The sequence below is a fragment of the Parus major genome, chromosome 18 (assembly GCF_001522545.3).
Source record: "Parus major isolate Abel chromosome 18, Parus_major1.1, whole genome shotgun sequence".
NCBI lineage: Eukaryota > Metazoa > Chordata > Aves > Passeriformes > Paridae > Parus > Parus major.
The window spans coordinates 2,229,119-2,247,767 of NC_031786.1; the positions used below are offsets into that span (position 1 = coordinate 2,229,119).

The 18,649-nt window shown below is 51.0% G+C and overlaps 1 protein-coding gene across 1 annotated transcript in view; it reads right to left on the reverse strand.

Moving 5' to 3' along the window:
* The window catches only part of MAP2K6 (mitogen-activated protein kinase kinase 6), a 35,818-nt gene extending 18,245 nt beyond the window's left edge, over window positions 1-17,573 (reverse strand). Inside the window, exons 1-9 of the mRNA XM_033518633.1 lie at window positions 17,555-17,573; window positions 9,330-9,396; window positions 8,427-8,475; window positions 5,777-5,828; window positions 4,292-4,411; window positions 3,653-3,769; window positions 3,134-3,185; window positions 1,180-1,307; window positions 32-109 (exon numbers count right to left, since the gene is read on the reverse strand). Coding sequence (XP_033374524.1) covers window positions 32-109; window positions 1,180-1,307; window positions 3,134-3,185; window positions 3,653-3,769; window positions 4,292-4,411; window positions 5,777-5,809 — 528 coding nt within the window. The 5' untranslated portion in view covers window positions 5,810-5,828; window positions 8,427-8,475; window positions 9,330-9,396; window positions 17,555-17,573. The remainder of the gene's footprint in view (window positions 1-31; window positions 110-1,179; window positions 1,308-3,133; window positions 3,186-3,652; window positions 3,770-4,291; window positions 4,412-5,776; window positions 5,829-8,426; window positions 8,476-9,329; window positions 9,397-17,554) is intronic.
* Window positions 17,574-18,649: the final 1,076 nt, after the last annotated feature.

The following is an 18,649-nucleotide window of genomic DNA, read 5'->3' on the forward strand; positions in this document are numbered from 1 at the left end:
CCTGGGCCCCACGGAGCCCTCCTGACCGTACCATGGTGATCCCCAGGCTCCAGATGTCGGATTTGACGCTGTATCCCTTCTGGTTCAGCTCCGGGTTAATTCTCTCAGGCTGTGAACAGAGACAAGGGTGGCTGAGGAGCAGGGACAGCCCCAGTGCCCTGCCCACACCCAGGCTGGGTCTCTCAGGGTGGCAGCCCCAGCACCCTTTAGCCCAAACCTCGCCCTCCTGGCTGTGCTGGGCCCAGCTGGTTCCCCATCCTCACCACTACAGGTGATGCTTTCAGTTTTGGCTCTCATATTTCCCAGGTTCTGCATTGGGGCATAACTCTGAATTTCATAGAAAGTGTCAGCAGGGTCTCCTCACAGCTCAGCACACACAACAATCCTTTTCCAGCCCAGAACCAAGGACACCGCTGCAGCTTTGGGCCCAAAAACAACAGTGGATTGAGGGGAGCAATCTGGGAGGACGGGACTTCATTAACTGGAGCTGTAATTGCACAATTAACCCCAATGTGGAAATGGACCAAGGCTTATAAAGGTGTGAAAAGGTGTGATCTGTCATCCATCCTGGGTGGAGCCTCAGCCAGGCCCTTGCAGTGCCCAAGGTGCATCCTTGGAAGGGCTTTAAATAAATCCCTTTATTTAAATCACTTTACTCCTTGAACTCTGTCCAGCCTCTGCTCCAGGGAGCCTCTCCAGGCATCAAGGGCAGGCAGTGAAACGTGTCACCAGGAACAGGTGGCACCTGCAGTGGTGGAGCTGGCACAGAGGGGCTGACAAACTCTCCAGGACTGTTTTTACCCTGTCCAAGTGCTCCACAAAGGGTGAATCCTGCACAGCAGCTCCCAGCAGCAGCCCGAGGGACCCAGTCCCTGGAGACTACTTTTCCTCCCCCTGCTAAGTACTGCTGTCCCCACAAATGGGGACAAACAGCAAACAGGGAAGAGGGAGCAATTCCAGAGCCTTCCCAAGGTCACAGGCAGGTGAGAAGGCAGAGGAAGCCGTGCCCAGGAGATGAGATCTGAGCCATGAGATCCATCTCCCCTCCCAAAGGGATTGTGTCCCTTAACCTCAGGGCTACGTCTTCCCAAGCGAATCCCTGGGATAGATGCCGGAGGCTGATCCTTCCCCCCGGCCTCATGTTCCTTTGGCTGCTCCCCAGGCAGCTTCTCAACTTACAGCCATGTAGGGTTTGCATCCTGCATCCATGGTTTTAGCAACAGAGTCAACGAGGTAACCGCTAATCCCAAAATCGCACATTTTCACCTGCCCCTGCGTATTGATCAACACGTTAGAGGGCTTTACATCTGCAAGAAGGAACACAGAGCACAGTCACTGTCACGAGGGGGTGGCTGGGCCAAGCCACAAGCAGCCTCAGAGGGTTCTATCAGCAGAGGGCAGCCAAGGAGCCCAGCAGAGCCCGGCGCTCCGGGCGTGCCAAAAACCCGCTGGCCGCGGCTGTGGCGTGTTCAGGTGACAGCATCATGGGCCTGTCATGTGTCCTGCTGCTGTCCCTTCACTCACACAGTCCCCTCTCCCAGCTGGGGGAGCAGGAGGTGACTCTGCACATCCCAGGGAATGCTCAGGGAATGCTCAGGGACACCAGGAGCGAGCAGCTCCGCAGGGCTGTGGGCCATTCCGTGGGGTGTCTGCAAAGGGCTGGAGCTCTGGCAGGGCCCCGTGGGTCTGGAATCATGCCAGCACAAGGAAAAACCCATGGGGAAAGGATGTGGGGCTGCAGGGGAAGGAGGGAGCAGCAAACTGAGACGAGGATCAGAGGTTCAGAAACGACCTCTGATTTTAAGGATACAAAGCCTGACTGCAGCGTGAGCAGCAGCAGGAGAGTGGGAGCTCCACACCCCATGGAAATCAGGCCAGAGTCTCATCTACCCATTGCTGCCAGATTTATCCCTTCCCATCGTGGCTTTACAAATCCCTGGTGTGCTCTTCAGGCTCGTGAGGGCAGAGACAATCCCCAGCAGAAAAGGAAATGAAGGCACCCAGAGATGCCAGGTAGTGACACCCAGGAGAGCATGGAGGTGTTCTCCTGCAGAGCAGGCAGTTGCTCTGTGAGGCTGATCCCAGGTGGAATTTCAGCACAGGTGACCCTGCTCTCTCTGGGATGCTCCAAAGGGAGCAATCCTTTCCCTGCTGTCACCCAGAAATAACAGGTCCTGAAGATCCTCTGTCTCCACGTGATAAAGAATTAAACAGAAGAGCTGAAACACCCTTTGAAGGATGCCAGAAGCTGTGGTTGAGTCCTGCTTATTAGAACTGTGGGTTTACAGCTCGTTAACATCTGCTCTCTAATCAGCATTCTGCAATCAAAAACCTCAGGTATCCAGAATCCTCACCCATCTGTTGCTGCACTGAAATAAGACCATTTTCAGTGGAAATCAAACAAGTGCACACAGAAACCCAGCAGCCCAGAAGGGCTTTCCACCTCCTTTCAGTGATACAGGAGGCAGAAACTCAACCCCCAGCCACAGAAGAATACAGCCAGTGCCACTGCCTGTTCCAGCTGAACTCTGCTGCTCACACACTCCAGGGAGGGCTCTTTCCTCCTCATGACAAATTGAAAATGACCCTTTAAAAAATAAAGGTGTCAAGCAGCAACTGCAGATTTGTTTCTGAGTTTGTTCACAGCAGCTTTGAGATGCTCCAGAGGGGAAAAAGTCAGAAGGGTTTAAGGAGGGGAATTTATGATTTCATTTGAGGCTGTGCTGTGCTCAGGGGGGCTCATGGAGGGGGTGAGGATGGCTGGAGCAGTGCAGGAGGATGAGGATGGCAGCGAGATCCCTCTCACTGCACATCAGCACAGAGCCGTGGAGCAGGGGGAAACACCTGGCAAAGCCTGCTCCAAAAGCTTTCCAAGGTCAGGGGAAAGGCCTGGCTCAGTTTCAGGCTGGGTTTAGGGGAAAGCAGCCCCAGGGAAACAGCCCTTCCTCCCCCACTTCAGGGAAACACTGGGAGCAGCAGGCAGATTTCAATGAGCAAACTGCAGCCATCTCCTCTGCCTGGGTTTTGCCACAAGTCATGAGGTGCTGGGGAGAATTTCTGCTGTCAAAGGCTCACTTTATCTCAGGTATTCTGGGAGCCCTTGCCAGGCTGAGAGCCCTTGCCTGGCACTCACCTCGGTGGATCACGGAGAGCTTACTGTGGAGATGTTCTAGTGCTTTTACAATCTGAAACGACAAATCCGGAGTCAGTCACAGCTGGCAGCACCCAGGAGGAGGAAATGATACCTGGCTTCACCCCCAGAGCTGCCTGGAGGGCAGGAAAACCACATCCCCCATGAGTGCTGCACCCTGTCAGCATCCCAAGGTGTTGGTGGGTACCCAGGGGCCTTCCTGGGGGCTCCAGGACCCCGGTGAGAAGGGAAAGGAGCTGCAGGAGCCTCCCCACATCTCACACTGGGCCATCTCTCCATCATGTGTATGGATGGGCACATTCATGGCTTATAAATATCAATATTTATGGCTTATAAATAACATCACTTCAGAGCAGACATGAGGCCAGCTGTGGGAAGGGCCCCATGGGCTGGCACGTGGACCAGCCTCCTCCTGCACATACAGCAGGAGCTTGGCTCAGGAAGGACCTGGCTTAGAAGAGAAACCCCTTTGCCTCCCCTCCCCACCCTGCTGCTACTCACAGAGACTGCGATTTTCCCCAGGATGTCCTCGGGAATCGTCAGGCCTTTGTCAATGACATGTTTGTAGAATTTGTCCAGTGAGGTATCCATCAGCTCCATGCAAATCCACACGTCTCCCTGGAGAGTAAAGCAAGCAGCCACATATTGGAACAAAGCATCTCTTCTTTTTTCCCTTCCCCTTCCCCTCCCTGGCCCCTCCCTGTTTTTTAAAACCCATTCAGCAGAGTTGTCCTGGCCTCTCCTTTCCCTGCCCTGGAATTCAGTGCCGATCACATTCCCTACCATTTAGGGCCTCCTCTTCCCAAAGCAGAGCCACAGTGATTTAGGAGAAATCCAGAAATCAGGAGCTGAGGCTCCCGATGCCCAGCCAGGAGAAGTTCAGCTCTGCAGAGCTGTGCTTAAAGCTCTCCAATAAATCCTGAGCTTTCCCCACTCTTCCCCCACGTGGAGGGAACCAAGGCAGGCAGCTGTACCACCACAGGACCAGGCTGTGGGCTGGTGGCCGTCCCACACTCACAGCCACAGCAAGTGACACATCCTTAGGCCAGCACCCAGCCAATCTCCGTGTCCAGGTGCAGATTAAACCCCTGGCACTTGGAGGAAGTGCAGGAGTGGGAATTTGGTCCCAAGAAGCCTCACCTCTCGGAAAAGCGCCCCGTAAAAGGTGACGGTGAAGGGACAATCCACCGTCCTCATGGAGATATCCAGATCCATCAACAACCTCTTCTGCTCCTGGCTGTTCACCGTGGCTCGGATCCGCTGGAAGGCACAGCGTGTCAGGGCTGGCTGCCCCAGGGCCCTGCCACCTCACCCAGACCCCTCCAGCACCCCTCTGTCACCTCCTGTGTCACAGGCACGTCTCCAGCCCAGCACCCACGGCAGCAGCACCCAGGGGTCCTCCCAGCACTGCTGGTTTGGCTCTTGACACCAACACCACTCCTTATGCAAGAGCCAAAAGAAAGAAGTGGCTTGGGAGAGGAGAGGGGAGCAGGAAATCGAATTCCAGGCTGGTGGAAAGCTGGGACTTTGGGAGTCCAGTGGACATGTGTTACATCAGCAGGTTTTGGGCATGAGGAGAGCTCCAGCCCCCTCCACTGGGCTCCCATGGCTTTGGAAATGGGGCAGTTCCCAGGAAGAGACGTCCTTGAGGTGAACCCTGGGCTGGCTAACACCACAGCAGGGCACACACAGGTCACACACATCCTCCAGGCCACTCGAGGCCAGCTACAGAATTAAACTGCTCAGCATCACAGAGAGCCTGAATGCTCCTGCTGTGCCCAGCTGAGATCCCCCATCGCCCCCAGAGAGGCCTTTGGCACTTTGGTGAACACCAAAGCAAAGAAAAAGACCAAATGCAGAGCACAGAGGACCTGGGACCAGCCAGCACCCACAGCAAAATCCTCCTCACAACTGATGAGCAAAGAGTTTGCTCAGAGCTTCCAGAGCTTCTCTTACTCTGAAAGGAAGCTAAAATTCAGCCTAAAATTCAGGCAAAAACTGGTCCTTCCCAAACTACAATTTTTCCCATGACCATTTCCCTGATCTCCAAATTTATGAGCCTAAGCTGTTGTTATGAAAACTTTTCGTGATAATATCTACAAGCCTGCCATGAGTCAAGATCCCACTGCAGCAGGCAAAACGTGAAAATCCCAACAAAAACTCCCTGTTCCAAGGAGACTGAAAAAGTCCCAGATGAAAAAGAGTCTCTTGTGCAATTAGATTTATTCTTCTTTATAATTATGAAGTGAATCTGATGGGCTACAGCAGAAAGCAATCTGTGAATTTCTATGTATGTGTGTGTTTAAAAAATGATGGGAGATTGAATCCTGGGCAAACAGGAATAGTGTGGATAGAGGTGAGCAGTGTGATGGATGCACCACAACACTGGAGCATCCCACTTTTAAAACACCCCTTTCCACGGTTAAATAACCCCAATCTCCCTCGGGCCCTGCGTGGGAAGAGGATTTCATGAGGAAAGCAGCAAATCTCAGGAAAGGAACAAGGGTGATTCCAAGTGTGCCCAGCACCCCGCAAAGGACAGACCCCCCGAGGCTCACTCTACCTTCACTGCCATGATCTGCCCGCTGGGCATGTGCCGCATCTTCTCCACCACCCCGTACGCACCTCGTCCCAGCTCGGAGATGGGCTCCAGGTCATCGGCCTTCACCTCAAAGTTCTGGGGACAAAAGCCAAGGGTGGCTGCTGGGTGTTTGTTCTGTGCCCCAGGGGGCTGCAGGGAGCAGCAGCCGCCCCACAGAGCTCTGAGGGGATGTGTTTTGTGGGCCTGAGTCCCAAAATCCCGGTCCCAGCGTGGGGAGGGGTGGGAGGGAGCACGCTGGGGCCATGGGGTCCATCCTCGCTGCCCAGGCTGTGTCCAGGAGTGTCCTGAGCTTCCTCCCGTGGGCTGCTCTGCCCACCCACACCCCAGCACCATGGAATCATGGATCACAGCACCACAGAGTCCTCTGAGCAGGAATCCTGGAAAGGTTTGTGTGGGAGGAACCCTAAAGGTCATCTCATGTCACCCTCCTGCCATGGCAGGGACACCTTCCCCTGTCCCAGGAGCTCCCAGCCCTGTCCAGCCTGGCCTTGGACACTCCAGGGATCCAGGGACAGCCCCAGCTGCTCTGGGCACCCTGTGCCAGGGTCTCTCACCCTCACAGAGAGGAATTTCCTCCTAATATCAATCTAGCCCTGCTCTTTTTCCTTTTGCATCTATTTCCCCTTGTCCTGACACTCCATGCTCGTCTCGTCCCTCCCAGCCACCTTCAGCACTTTCATTTTTCATTGTTCTCCATCCTCTGAGGGCTGGAATAGGAAACACCACAGCAGCTCCTCCCCGGGAAATCACCTCAAATCTCACTTCATTTTATTTTCCTTCCATCCTCTTCTTCCCTCAAACAATCCAGGTGTTTTAAAGCTTATTTCTCCAGACCTGCAGATTGGCCAAATACTGAATTCACAGCTGAAGGTGCCCTATTTTCAAATCAGGGAGGATTTCCTTTGTCCATCATCGTTTTCTCCTACCTTTACACAAGGGATCAATTTGTATGGACCCTGCAGCCCTGCCCTTCTCCTTTCTGCAAAGATATCGTGCAGCCAATAATAATAATAATAATAATAATAATAATAATAATAATAATAATAATAATAATAATAATAATAATAATAATAATAATAATAATAATAATAATAATAATAATAATAATAATAATAATAATAATAATAGTAATAATAATAATTTGATGTTTCAAATCTGCCTCTGCCACTAAACCCAGCCACTCTGTTTGCTGCAAGCACAAGCCCAGCAGTCAGTCCCCCTGCAGTGGATGAGGATGAGCTGATTCCCAGGGAATAATCCCACACAGCTTTCTGCCAGCACAGCAGAAAAACCCTGCAGCCTGCAATGAGCCAGCTGGGGATGCCACAGAGAGCAGGGAGACACTCTGGGAATGTGCACAAGGAGCCCTGAGTACACATTTTGGAGCCACAGCAGAGATTTAGGCATCTCTGACTCCTGCTGTTCACCAGGAGCCTCTCCAGAAACGCGCTTGGAGTTGTTTTAGAGTTTAAGCAGAGTTTAGAGGGAGAGCAGGGTGAGTGGCTTTCCCCTGGGGTCAGGGGGAGTGTGGGAATTCTGGTGCCCATCCCAAAGGAACCTGGATCAACAGGTCACAGGTCCCTGGGAAATGCAAGCCAAGGCGTGCCAGTCCCTGAGGCAGCCACAGATCCGTGCCTGGAAAACTCCAGGGCTGAAAACTCCCTTTGCAGCGTCCAGCCCTGCATGGAGCCCTTCTGGAGCCTTCCCTCACCCCTGGGACTGCAGGGGATGGGTGATTTTCATGGAGCAGGCATTCCTCTGCCTCCCTGCTGCACCATTCTGCGTCTCACACCGTTTCCCTGCTCCAAGCCAGGGGAAATACAAAATGCAAAATGAAAGGAAAGCCTCCAAAATCAGGCATTTTAAACCACTCTTGGATTAGCATTTCACTGCACAAATCACCTCACCAACACCAAGGCCTGTCTTTTGCACCTCATAAATTTATTGTCCAGCTTTAAATTGCTTTTTTGGAATTCTGCTCTGCCTTTTTCTCCCATCAAAATAACTGTCCTGGGGTTTGTTTTTTTTTTATTCCCCTGATATTTTTTATTCCATCCAGGTGGACTGGTCTCCATGCTGCAGGAAGGATTTGTTTCCAGGGCAGGAACATCTACCTTGAGTTCAACTCCTGAGGAGATGACCTTCAATATTAGCAAAGAGAAACATTTTGGGTGAAGGCTTCAAATCAGCAAAGGAACTGCAGAGGAGAGTGAAACAACTCTGCCAGCAACCCACTTGCTTTATAATGGTTATTTCCAGGGGATTAGCTGCACCTTAGGGCAGCGAGGAAGGAATTTCCATGGTGGAAAATATGAAGGGAGCCCACGTGTCCTGGGAGGCAAAGGGGGCACGTCCAGCAGGGCAGTGCCAAGCTGCAGCTCCAGCTGGCCACGCTGGGCTGCCACCCACACAGCCCTGGCTGCAGGAGCACAAACACCAGGTGCCACTGGGATATTTATGGCTGGACGTGGCTCACCAGCCCCCAGAGCTCACCAGCTCCCAGGATGGATCTTCTCAGCTTTTATTCACCCAGCAACTGCTTTCTCTTTCAGGTGAAATGAGCTGGGTTATTGTAACAGCTGGTATTTCAGTATCTGTCTTTTTTTGGGGGTGCTGAAGGGAAGCAATCCCACCAGCAGCCAGCCCAGGATGATCACCTGCTCTCAGTCTTACCTCCTCACCAATAGAGATGCAGGCTTTGGAGTCCAGATCTCTGGGTGGCCTGAAAGAAAAGGGAAAAGATTTGAAATATTCCCTACAAAGATCAATTTTCCCTCAGTGAGTAAATCCAACCCCCAAGTCACCCCCTCACACCTTGAGGCTCCTGCAGCCCTGAGCAGCCTCCTGGCTTTGCAGGATCAACAGATCCACAAAGTCACCCCAAAAAGGGCTCAGGAATTGGATTTCTCACACCCAGCTCGCCCCTGCAGGAACCCAGAGGGACTCACTGTGAAATCAAGGCAGGTGCCAAGCACCAAATCTCTGCCAGGCTGTATGAAAAATGGACTAAAGGGGCAGGAACATCTAAACCTGCTGTAAATCATCACCTCAGTCACACTGCACAGGTTAGCAGGCTAAAAACACTCAATCCTCACCTCAATCCTCACCCAAGCAAAGAAAGCCAAGCAGGCTGAAGCTGCACAAAGTGCCTTAAAAACAGAGGGATTCCTTCTGCAGGGCTGAGCAGATGGGAAGGGGACGAGTTTTTATGCCTTGACCAAATGCCTGCTCCTCAAACTGGCGGCCCAAGTGCCACACCAGTCAAAACTGGGGGCTCATTCTGGTTTTTTATCTTTTCCTGCATCTTTCAGCAGCACAGGAGACACAGATGGGCAGAGGGTGATGGGCCCAGACCCCCTGGAAAATGCAAGGGCTGTGAAATTATCCCAGAATGGTTTGGATTGGAAGGGAACATTAAAGACCATTTCATTCCACTCCCTCCCACCTCCCACTACCCCAGGGTGCTCCAAGCTCCATCCAGGCTGGTCTTGGACACTTCCAGGCGCCAGGCAAGGCTGGAAGGCAGCTGGGCTTCGTGGTTTGCTTTTCCTTCTGCCTCAGTGTTTGCAGACTTACGTGGAGCTCGTCTGTGGCTGCTCAAAGGCTTCCTTAGGAATTTTCAGCCCAGGGTTTCTCTTCTTGCCTGCGAAACAAGAAAGAGGCAGAGTTGAGGAAAGGCACTTTTTTTTGTTGTTGTTATGATTTGTTTGGGGTTAATTTGTAAAACACAGCTTGTCTGTGTTTGCTGACCTTATTTAACAGAAATGCCTGGCCAGGCTGGTGGGGCAGACTCAGGGCACAGAGTTCAAACATAAAGTGCCTTTGTTCAGCAAGGTTTCATTTAAACCTGCGAGCTCTGGCTGCCAGCTTGGTCCAGAAAACAGGCAAGAGCTCTGGCAAAGGCAGCCCATGAGAACATGCAAAGGGAGGGGTATTTCTCCTCCTACCCACATAGGACCCCTTCAAACATTTCTCAGATTTAAAACCATTCCAGATACATAACTTCAAACCCTGGCAGGATGAAACATCTCCTTAAAACTGCACCTCAAAGTGCAGATTCTGATTCTGTTTAATGGCACATTTCGTCTCCTGGTCATTAAAGTTATGCAAACCCAGCAGAAAATAAAGCAGAATTCCAAGTTTGCAGGCTTCAAAGCCATTTGTTTCTATTCACATGGACCAGCCAAGCTTTTCTGAGCTGGATGCAGCTCAAGATCTGAGGCAGCTCAGCTGCAGCTCTCCTGGAAAGGAGGTCCAGAGCAGCAGCCACGAGAGCCAGGCAGAGCAGAGAAACACAAGAACCTTTTTATGACTGCACAGATCCAGCCCCATTTCAGCATGGGGGCTCGAATTCATGGAGAAAAGAAAAAAAAATAGCCTGGAAACATCAGTCATGTCACCAAACCCCAAGGTAAACATCTGGCTGCTGGGCTGGGTAATAAAATCCCACCCCAAAAAAAGGCACAAGCATCTAATTTAGGCATTCAGCATTTTTAATCTAACATTTTATATCAATTATTCTTTATTTTAAGCGGGAGTTTTATTCTCTATTCCCAACCTTCTCTCTCAAAGTTCACCTATACATGTCTGAATTTGTTTTCCCTTTTCACACATCAATAGATGCCTGTGCATCCCAGTGCCAGAGGGGTGCTGGATCAAAGGGCAGACAAACCAGAATGGAAAATGACCTTTATGAATCAATTAATCAATTCAGATTAGCAATTTTTTTTAGAGTTTTAGTTTCTGGATTTATTTTTTGTTGTTGTTGTTGTTGTTTTGTTTGAGGTTGTTTTAAAAGTTTTTTTGTTTGGGTTTGGAGTTTTGCTTTGGGGTGGTTTGTTTGGTTTTTTTTAATTTTTAGTGATTTTTTTGGTGGGTTTTTTAGTATTTTATTTCCTTGTCTGCTTCAAAAGATGGGATCATGCTCTCTCCTTTTGACAAAATCATTCCAGGATGGGGCAGGCTGCAAGAACCCAGCTGACACCTCGTGGGAACAGCATTTATTGGAAACCCCTGTGCACACTCACTGCTGGCATTAGAAATCAACAGAGCTCTGAATGTACATAGGGAAGAAAAATTGGAAAAAAAACAACCCAATTCTCTGCTCCCAGGAGCTCCCAAGCTCACACAGGAAAAGCAAAATAAAAGCAGAAAGGTCATGGAGAGCACAAAGAACAGCTCAGAGTTTTCCCAAAGAGTAAAAGCTGGTGTGTAAGGAAGCAAAAACGATTCTAACAACCAGTGCAGGAATTCCTACAGTGAGCAGAGCTGCTCTTTGACCCTTTTCCTTCCAGTTTTTCAGTTTTATCCATTTATCATCTTTCCAGTTGCAGGAGTGAGGAGCAAGCCCTGCTGTGCTGGATGCTCCAGATTCCCTTTCCTGCCCAAGCTGTGCCAAGTGCACCTCAGAGCTGTGGGATGTTAAACAGGGAGAGGTCTGCTGCATGCTGGCACATTATCCAAATAAAGGAATCTCAAAATTGCAGGTCTGGCAGTGCAGGCAAACAAAATCCCTGCTCCTCTGGTGTTTTCCAAGCTGCCATCACAGAGCCCTCTCTGCCTCCTGTCTACATCCTCAAGGAAACGAGACAGGAACGGGAAAAGCATCTTCAAAATGATTTTGCACGTGGAAAAGACACAAAAATCCATCAAATTGGCTATGGAGGAACTGCTGCTTTTAGGGCTGAACTGAATCAACCCTTCACTTTGCTGCAGTCACACAGGCACAACCAAAATCAAACAGCAAACAGGCACAAATTCCCTCTGTTATTCCCTTTTTTTCATTTTATCCTTCGTGGATTTGCTTGCACCACCTCATGTGCTGTCCCTGAACCTGCTCTGAGAGGGAGAAAATGAGAAAATGAACCTCCTGGAGATGATCTGAACTGGACCCAGAACAGGTTCAACCTTATCGTGGTTCACAAGCGGTGTCAGCAGAACCAGGGAGCAAAACACCAAACCCAAATAAACATTAAAAGCCTTTCCTCCCTGGGAAATAAAATCTGCACTTTGGGGAGTTTATTTTCCTTGTCTCTTCTTCACAGAACACAATATTTTGAAATTTTGCCATTTTTCTGAAGCACAATCTGTCCGTGCCTTCGAGCTGCCAAGGCACAGGCAGAATTTAACATTCTTTGGGGTTTTCTTTTCAAGAAAGCAACAACAGGAGCTTGAATAATGGATTTTATGATGGCACCAGGAGGAGGGATGGGAAGTGGGAATTGCCATGGCCAGGACTTGCACTTGCAGCACCCAAAGGTGCTGATGTGCTGACTCTGTGGTTATTTAATGAATTCCTGGGCTGAAATCAGGCGATTTCATGGCTTTTAACCAGATCAGGGCAAATTTCTGAGCTCCTTTTGTTCCAACATGCAAAGTACTTTATCCAAGCCTCTGTGGCCGATGTCTGTGCGAGGTGTGCAGGGAGGATCAGCAATCCTGAGTGTGGCATGCTCTGAGAGCAGAAATGAGAAGCAGAGGAACCCCAGCAGGCTGCAGGAACCAGGATCCCCCTCCACCCCAATCCCCAGCTCCAGAACTCAACAGTCCAGCTCACACACGACTGACTTTCTCCCCAAACACAAACTTGAAAGGCTTTTTATTTTATTTTATTTTTTTAAGGAAAAGAATAATTGGAAGTCTCCAGATCAGTTCTGTTCAGCAGGAACATCCAAACAAGTGTCTTGCTGTCAAAATAAAATCCTCCAGTTTGCCACAGCTTGGGGAGATGATGCCGTATTAAAATCATCTGCACAGGAGCTCCAAATGTGGGGGCAGTTTAACAGCACACAAAATTGGATGGTACCTGTTCCATCCACCAGAAAAACCAGTATTTTCCACGGTGTTTTTGTGAATCATTACTATTTTTAGCTTTGTTTCCTGGACAAAACCACGGCGTGTGTTTATCTGCCGGTCTGTGTCGCTTGTGGCAAGTGCAAAGCCACGGGGCCCTTCCAGCCCCATCTGACAGGGAAACTGAGCTTTGGGAGATTGCAAATCTGAGAAAAGCAGGTGATTCAATAAAGGAGTCCCCAGCTCAGGGACTGAAACACAGCAGCCACCCATGGCAGGCACGAGGTGCCTCAGACACCAAAATCACAGCACAAGGCTCCGTCCTGAGGCACAAACCACCGGTTTTGTGGTGGCACAAAAACCCAGCAGAGGGTTTTTACTGCAATCCCTTGGGATTTGCAGTAAGGAAAGGCCCAGTGAAGCACCACACGCAGCACAAAGTCTAAATGTGGCTCCTCCTGCAGAAGGCTGTGCTGGTGGCTCAGCAGATGGGATCGTACATCTGCTCCCCAGCACCCAAAAAGATGTGAATTTTCTGTGTAAACAACCCCTGGAGCCTTGCTGCTCCCTCAGCCTTCGAGCTAAAGCTCATTTGAGAGCTCTCCCTGCAATTTGGCACACGGAGAAATCCACAAGCACTTGACACAAAAGCCAAGTTTTAAGAATAATTGAGGGGGAAAAACACCCAGCCTGGTTTGGAGTGATGCTGGGAGACATCTCCAGAAGCCAGCTTTGATAAGCAAAACGTGCAGGGTATTTGTGACATTAAGCAGAAGCTTAAATCTGCTTTCTTTTGGCCAAAAAAGTGACCCACAGTGAATACTGAACCGAGTGGTGCTGAAGGAGGTGCCACCTGTGCAAAGCCTTTCCTGCAAGTCCACTGCTCAAGGCAGCGGTTCCACCTCAGGATGAGAGGAAACAGCCTCAAATTGTGCCTGGGGAAGTTTAGATTAGAAATTAGGAGGAATTTCTTCCCCAAAAGGGTGGTCAGGCATTGGAAGAGGCTGCCCAGGGCAGTGGTGGGATCACCACCCCTGAAGTGCTCGAGGTGTGGCATGTGGGGACACGGTGCTGGGCTTGGAAGTGCTGGGTTTGCATCCCATGAGCTTGGAGAGCTCTTCCAGCCTTGATGACTCCCTGATTTTCTGGTTCTAATGGCAGCAGCTGGCTGCAGCATCACTCAAACCTGCCCCAGCACCGACCCCGACTGCTCCTGCAGGGCCTGGACCAGCCCCGAGAGCCAAACGAAGCCTGAGAGCAAAACTGGAAGAGGAAAAAGAAACCCTGACTTAATGAAAGCACATTAAATACTTCCCTGTGAAGATCTTAAACCCAATTCCTGAGGGAGGGGACAAAAACACACTTCCAAGGGGCTCGTTAAGCTCTTCCCACCGGCACTGACAGAGCCCAGGGATGGATGTTGTTAACCCCCAGCAATTAGGGCACTGTTAAATATCAATATTGAAAAGGAAACTTCAGCTTTTCACAGTGAAAATAACAGAGAATAACAAAGAAAGGGAAGACAGAGGAATTTGCTGCCCACATGGGCTGTAACTGAAAATCAACTTCTGAAGGAAAATCCCATTCCCCACTCTCCAGACTTTTCACTGCAGTCAAAAACTTCTTATGATATAATCCAAAATAAATGGTTCCTTGCCACAAAAAGCTCCTATTTCCTTCAAAGGATATTAACTACTTCTGTCTTCACCACAATTTATTATTAAAAATATGTTCAATGGCCATGTAGCAACATTTCCTTTCAAACAACACTCTCAAGCACATAACTCGCTGGTAAAATGGGTGGGAAATGCTTCTTTCTCCCATTTTTTTAGGAGATAAAAGTGGCTCATTTACGATTCCTGTCTCTCCCAAGGATTTTTTGGTCTGATTTCTTGGAAGGTTTTGAAAGCAGAATGATCTGGTTTTCCCCTATCAGCTGTACTGTGTGTGATCAAACCCCCACCCCTATAAGGAGGGCAGGATGGGAATGTTTGCTGGGTTGCCATGGAAGAAGAAGAGTGAATTTTGGCAGCTCACGAGCAGCTCCCAAGGCTCCATGATCAATGTCTGGCCTGATCCTGCAGTGCCACTCTGCAGAGGGAGAGGACCCATGGCCCTGGTGTAGGTGCAAAACTCCCAACCCAGATGTTTCTGGCCAAACCAAGGAATTAAGATTATTTCTTTTGTGTCCCATCCACCCTGGAGATGCCCAGCAGGAGCGAGCTCTTCATGCAAGTGCAAAGGGCATCTTTTATCCACAGCTCAGCCCACATTTCAGCAACAATGGTGGGTTTGATGCTGTCAAAGAGAACTTTAAGCCTTGCAGGATATCTGGAAATATCCAAATCTCTGAGAGATTCCCTCATTAACCCTCCTGGACACAAACACTGGGATATCTCAAAGCTGCTGGCAGCACCTGGAGCAGAGCAGGGTCACCTGGTGCAACTGCTGCTGCAGGTGTAGGTATCAATACAACCTTCTATTGAAAAATATTTTGACAGAATGACCAAAAATAATCAAAGAAGTGAAAAAAAAAAAAAATCTTTTTAACAAGTGTTACAAATCATCTCACAGGTTCATGATTTATACTTGCAGATTCTTAGGGTTGTTACACAAAACCATCCAGGGATGGATTTGTCCATCTCCTTCCCTCCTGCCCCAGCAGCAGCTCGTCACCACTGCCCAGTGCTCAAGGTTTTAAGGTTTTAAAGCTGTCCAGGTCTCTGCCCCAAGGAATCCCACCCATGGGGACATCCCAGCATGGCAGGAGAGGAGTGTGAAAGCCTGGAGCATTCCTGGTGTCTCCACAGTCAAACACTGCCCACTCCAGACTAAACAACAGCCACGAGCAGAGCCTGGGGCTCCCTGCCCAGCTGAAAAATTCAAATACACAGAGATAACAAAGTGTATTCTCAATGAGTGGGCCTGAGGAGAAGCCGTGCTGCTGGAGCCCTACCCAGACTCCCTCTGGCTGTGCTCCAGCTGAAATGGAAATCAAGCCCTCAAAGAAAACACAGATGGGGGCACATTCCTCAAGTAGCCACTTCTGGTGGGTTTGGAGTCCAAAACCCTGGTGGCCACATCCACACGTGTCCCCTCATGTGGCATCTCCACAGCCATGACCACTGTGGTTCCTGCACCACCACCTCCCTCCCATGGGCTGCAACCATTTGAAACTGAAGTCCTTTGAAATCTGCCATTTGGGCAGTCCAGGTGTGGAACCAGGCTATGGATTTTGGATTGAAATACCTGTGGGATGGAACTGCGGGTGACAGGGGTTTGGTGACTGTGGCAGGGAGACACGAGCACAGTTCTCTCACCACTTCTGCCCCCGTGGTTGGGTTGTCTGCCTTGGTAACACCCTGGGAAAGGTGCCCAAATCCCCTTAGTGACCACATCTGTCTGTGCCCAGCACCCAGCTCTAACCCAGCTGTGCCCCAGCTGTGCCCAGCTGTGCCCAGCACCCAGCTCTAACCCAGCTGTGCCCCAGCTGTGCCCCAGCTGTGCCCAGCTGTGCCCAGCACCCAGCTCTAACCCAGCTCTAACCCAGCTGTGCCCAGCACCCGGCTGTGCCAGCAGTTGCCCCAGGGTTTCTCTGTCGCAGGGCTGAACTCGCTCCTCTGACTCAACCCAGCAACCTGTAATAAACCCGGGGCAGGAGAGGCTCCAAACCGAAATAGCCGGGCTGTGCAGGGAGCGGGCGAGGTGCACCCGCTGAACTGCTGGCAGGGTTGAGCAATGCCAGGGTTATTTGTGTCCCAGGGCCCGGCTCTGCTGCAGCGGCGGCGGCTGACGTGGGTCAGCCCTGCTGAGGCACAAACACCGCCGAGACAAAGATCTTCAGCTTTGCTGCGAGGTAAAATCACAAGGTCAGGGCTTCGTGCCTGCCTCAGAGCAGCCTCCAGCAGGAGAGCACAGGCAGCTGCAGGAACCATTCCCCGGCTCTGGAACTGTTCCCTGGCTCTGGAACCGTTCCCTGGCTCCGGAACCGTTCCCTGGCTCCAGAACCGTTCCCTGGCTCCGGAACCGTTCCCCGCTCTAGAACCATTCTAGAACCGCTCCGGAACCGTTCCGCAATCTAGAACCGCTCTAGAACCGCTCTAGAACCGTTCCGCAATCTAGAACCGCTCTAGAACCGATCTAGAACCGTTCCGCGATCTAGAACCGCTCTAGAACCGTTCCCCGCTCTAGAACCGTTCCACGATCTAGAACAGCTCTAGAACCGCTCTAGGACCGCTCTAGGACCGCTCTAGGACCGCTCTAGGACCGCTCCAGAACCGTCCCCCGCTCCAGAACCGTTCCACGCACCAGAAGAAAACACTGGAACAAGGCAGAGCAGAGAGCTCTGCAAAACGGACTCCTGCAGACTTAATCTGTGGATCCTGCGGTGCAGACACGGACAGAAATGTCACCAAACTCTGCAAATATTAGGACCTATTTGCCCGCCTTTCAGTAAGCTCTGTATTTCAGTAATCCAATTTTGAAGGCAATTTCCTGATTCAGGCTAATCTCTCTTACTCTGCCCATTTTCCTCTTAACACACCCTGCAAAAGGGCTGCAGGCTGCTGGGTTACTCATGTCAATACTGAAACCAGAGGGATGCAATTTCTTCTCGTTTATCTGCACATTTTTGTTGCGAGAGTCTGGCTGTCACCCTGATAAGAGCACATCTCCAAATCTTAGAGGAGTTCAGACCTCCTGAGTGCAAAGGGAAGAAACGCTTTGGTGGAGATCAGACGTGAGATCCTGCACTGAGACATGTCCTGAAGGGGGGCTGCAGGGCCCTGGCAGCTGATACAGCTTTGGGGCAATTCTGTACCCCCTGGAGCCCCCCACCAAACAACCCCAAAACATCTCCTGCAGGGAGCATGGGATAATCACACACAGCAGGTTTTGTGGGACACCAGCACCCAGGGCCAGCCTGGAGATAAAGGCTGGTTCTCTGACGGACAAGATCCTACAGGAATGGGTGTTTAGGACCCTCTGTGTCCTATGGACATCTCTGATACCTCACTGAGCTGTTTCATGGGCTGCCACACTGGCTTGGACATTCCAGCACCATGGATTTCACTTCCCAGCTGGGCTCTGCCCCAATGGCTTTCCTCTACCCCATTCCAGTGCTGGCCTGCAGGAAAAACAACATGAGAGGCTCAGAGACCAGCAAAAACCAACATGAGAGGAAATGGGGCCCTCAGTGCCCATTTCCAGGCTCAGAGACCAGCAAAAACCAACATGAGAGGAAATGGGGCCCTCAGTGCCCATTTCCAGGCTCAGAGACCAGCAAAGAGCAGCCACATGCTCTCTGACGGGGAGGTGACAACAAACAGCTTCGCCAGACAATGTCCCTTCCCAGACAATGTCCCTTCCCAGTTAATGTCCCTTCCCAGACAATGTCCCTTCCCACTCAATGCCCATTCCCAGCCCAGACACAGCGTCACTTCCAATCTGTCAAGGGAGCAGTGTGGGGCCACCCGTCCTGCTGCTGCTGAGCTGCTGCCAGCACCACGCTGGCATCCACAGATGTGACAAGGCCAGACAGAGCCTCCCCTGACACCCTGCCCTGCCAGGCAGCCTTGGGATCAGTCAGCTCCCCTTCAGACAGCAGCTGCAGCGCCAAGCAGCCCAAAATCCATCCTCCCTTAGGTGCTGACGGGAGATGGGATGTGCCTACAGCTTTCAGCACAGGCCACGGGAGAGCGGAATATTAAAAACCCTGTTACAACACTTTGGCTGAAGCCATCTGGCGTGTGCACCCGGCTGCTCCGACGCCGATGGCCTGGGGGAAAGGGCACAGCTCCTCCCAAACACCTCTGTGCAGACAGTGGTGTCATCACCCCGCAGGAACAGCACCCCACCGCAGGGAACTCTGCCCCCAGCCCTGGGGGATCCCAAACACCCTCCTCACAGCTGGCTGCAAGTGCTCAGCCATCTCCTGGTTCACCTCTGTGAGGAACAGGCCCATGGGATGGAGAGGGGAGGAGGTGGTGGTGGAAGGGGTGGAGAACCAGGATGTGCTCATGCAAATCTCAGCACTAATAACCCCATCCATGGCCATGTGGGACACGGAGAATCACAAACATCCCCACGAGGATATCACCAACTCC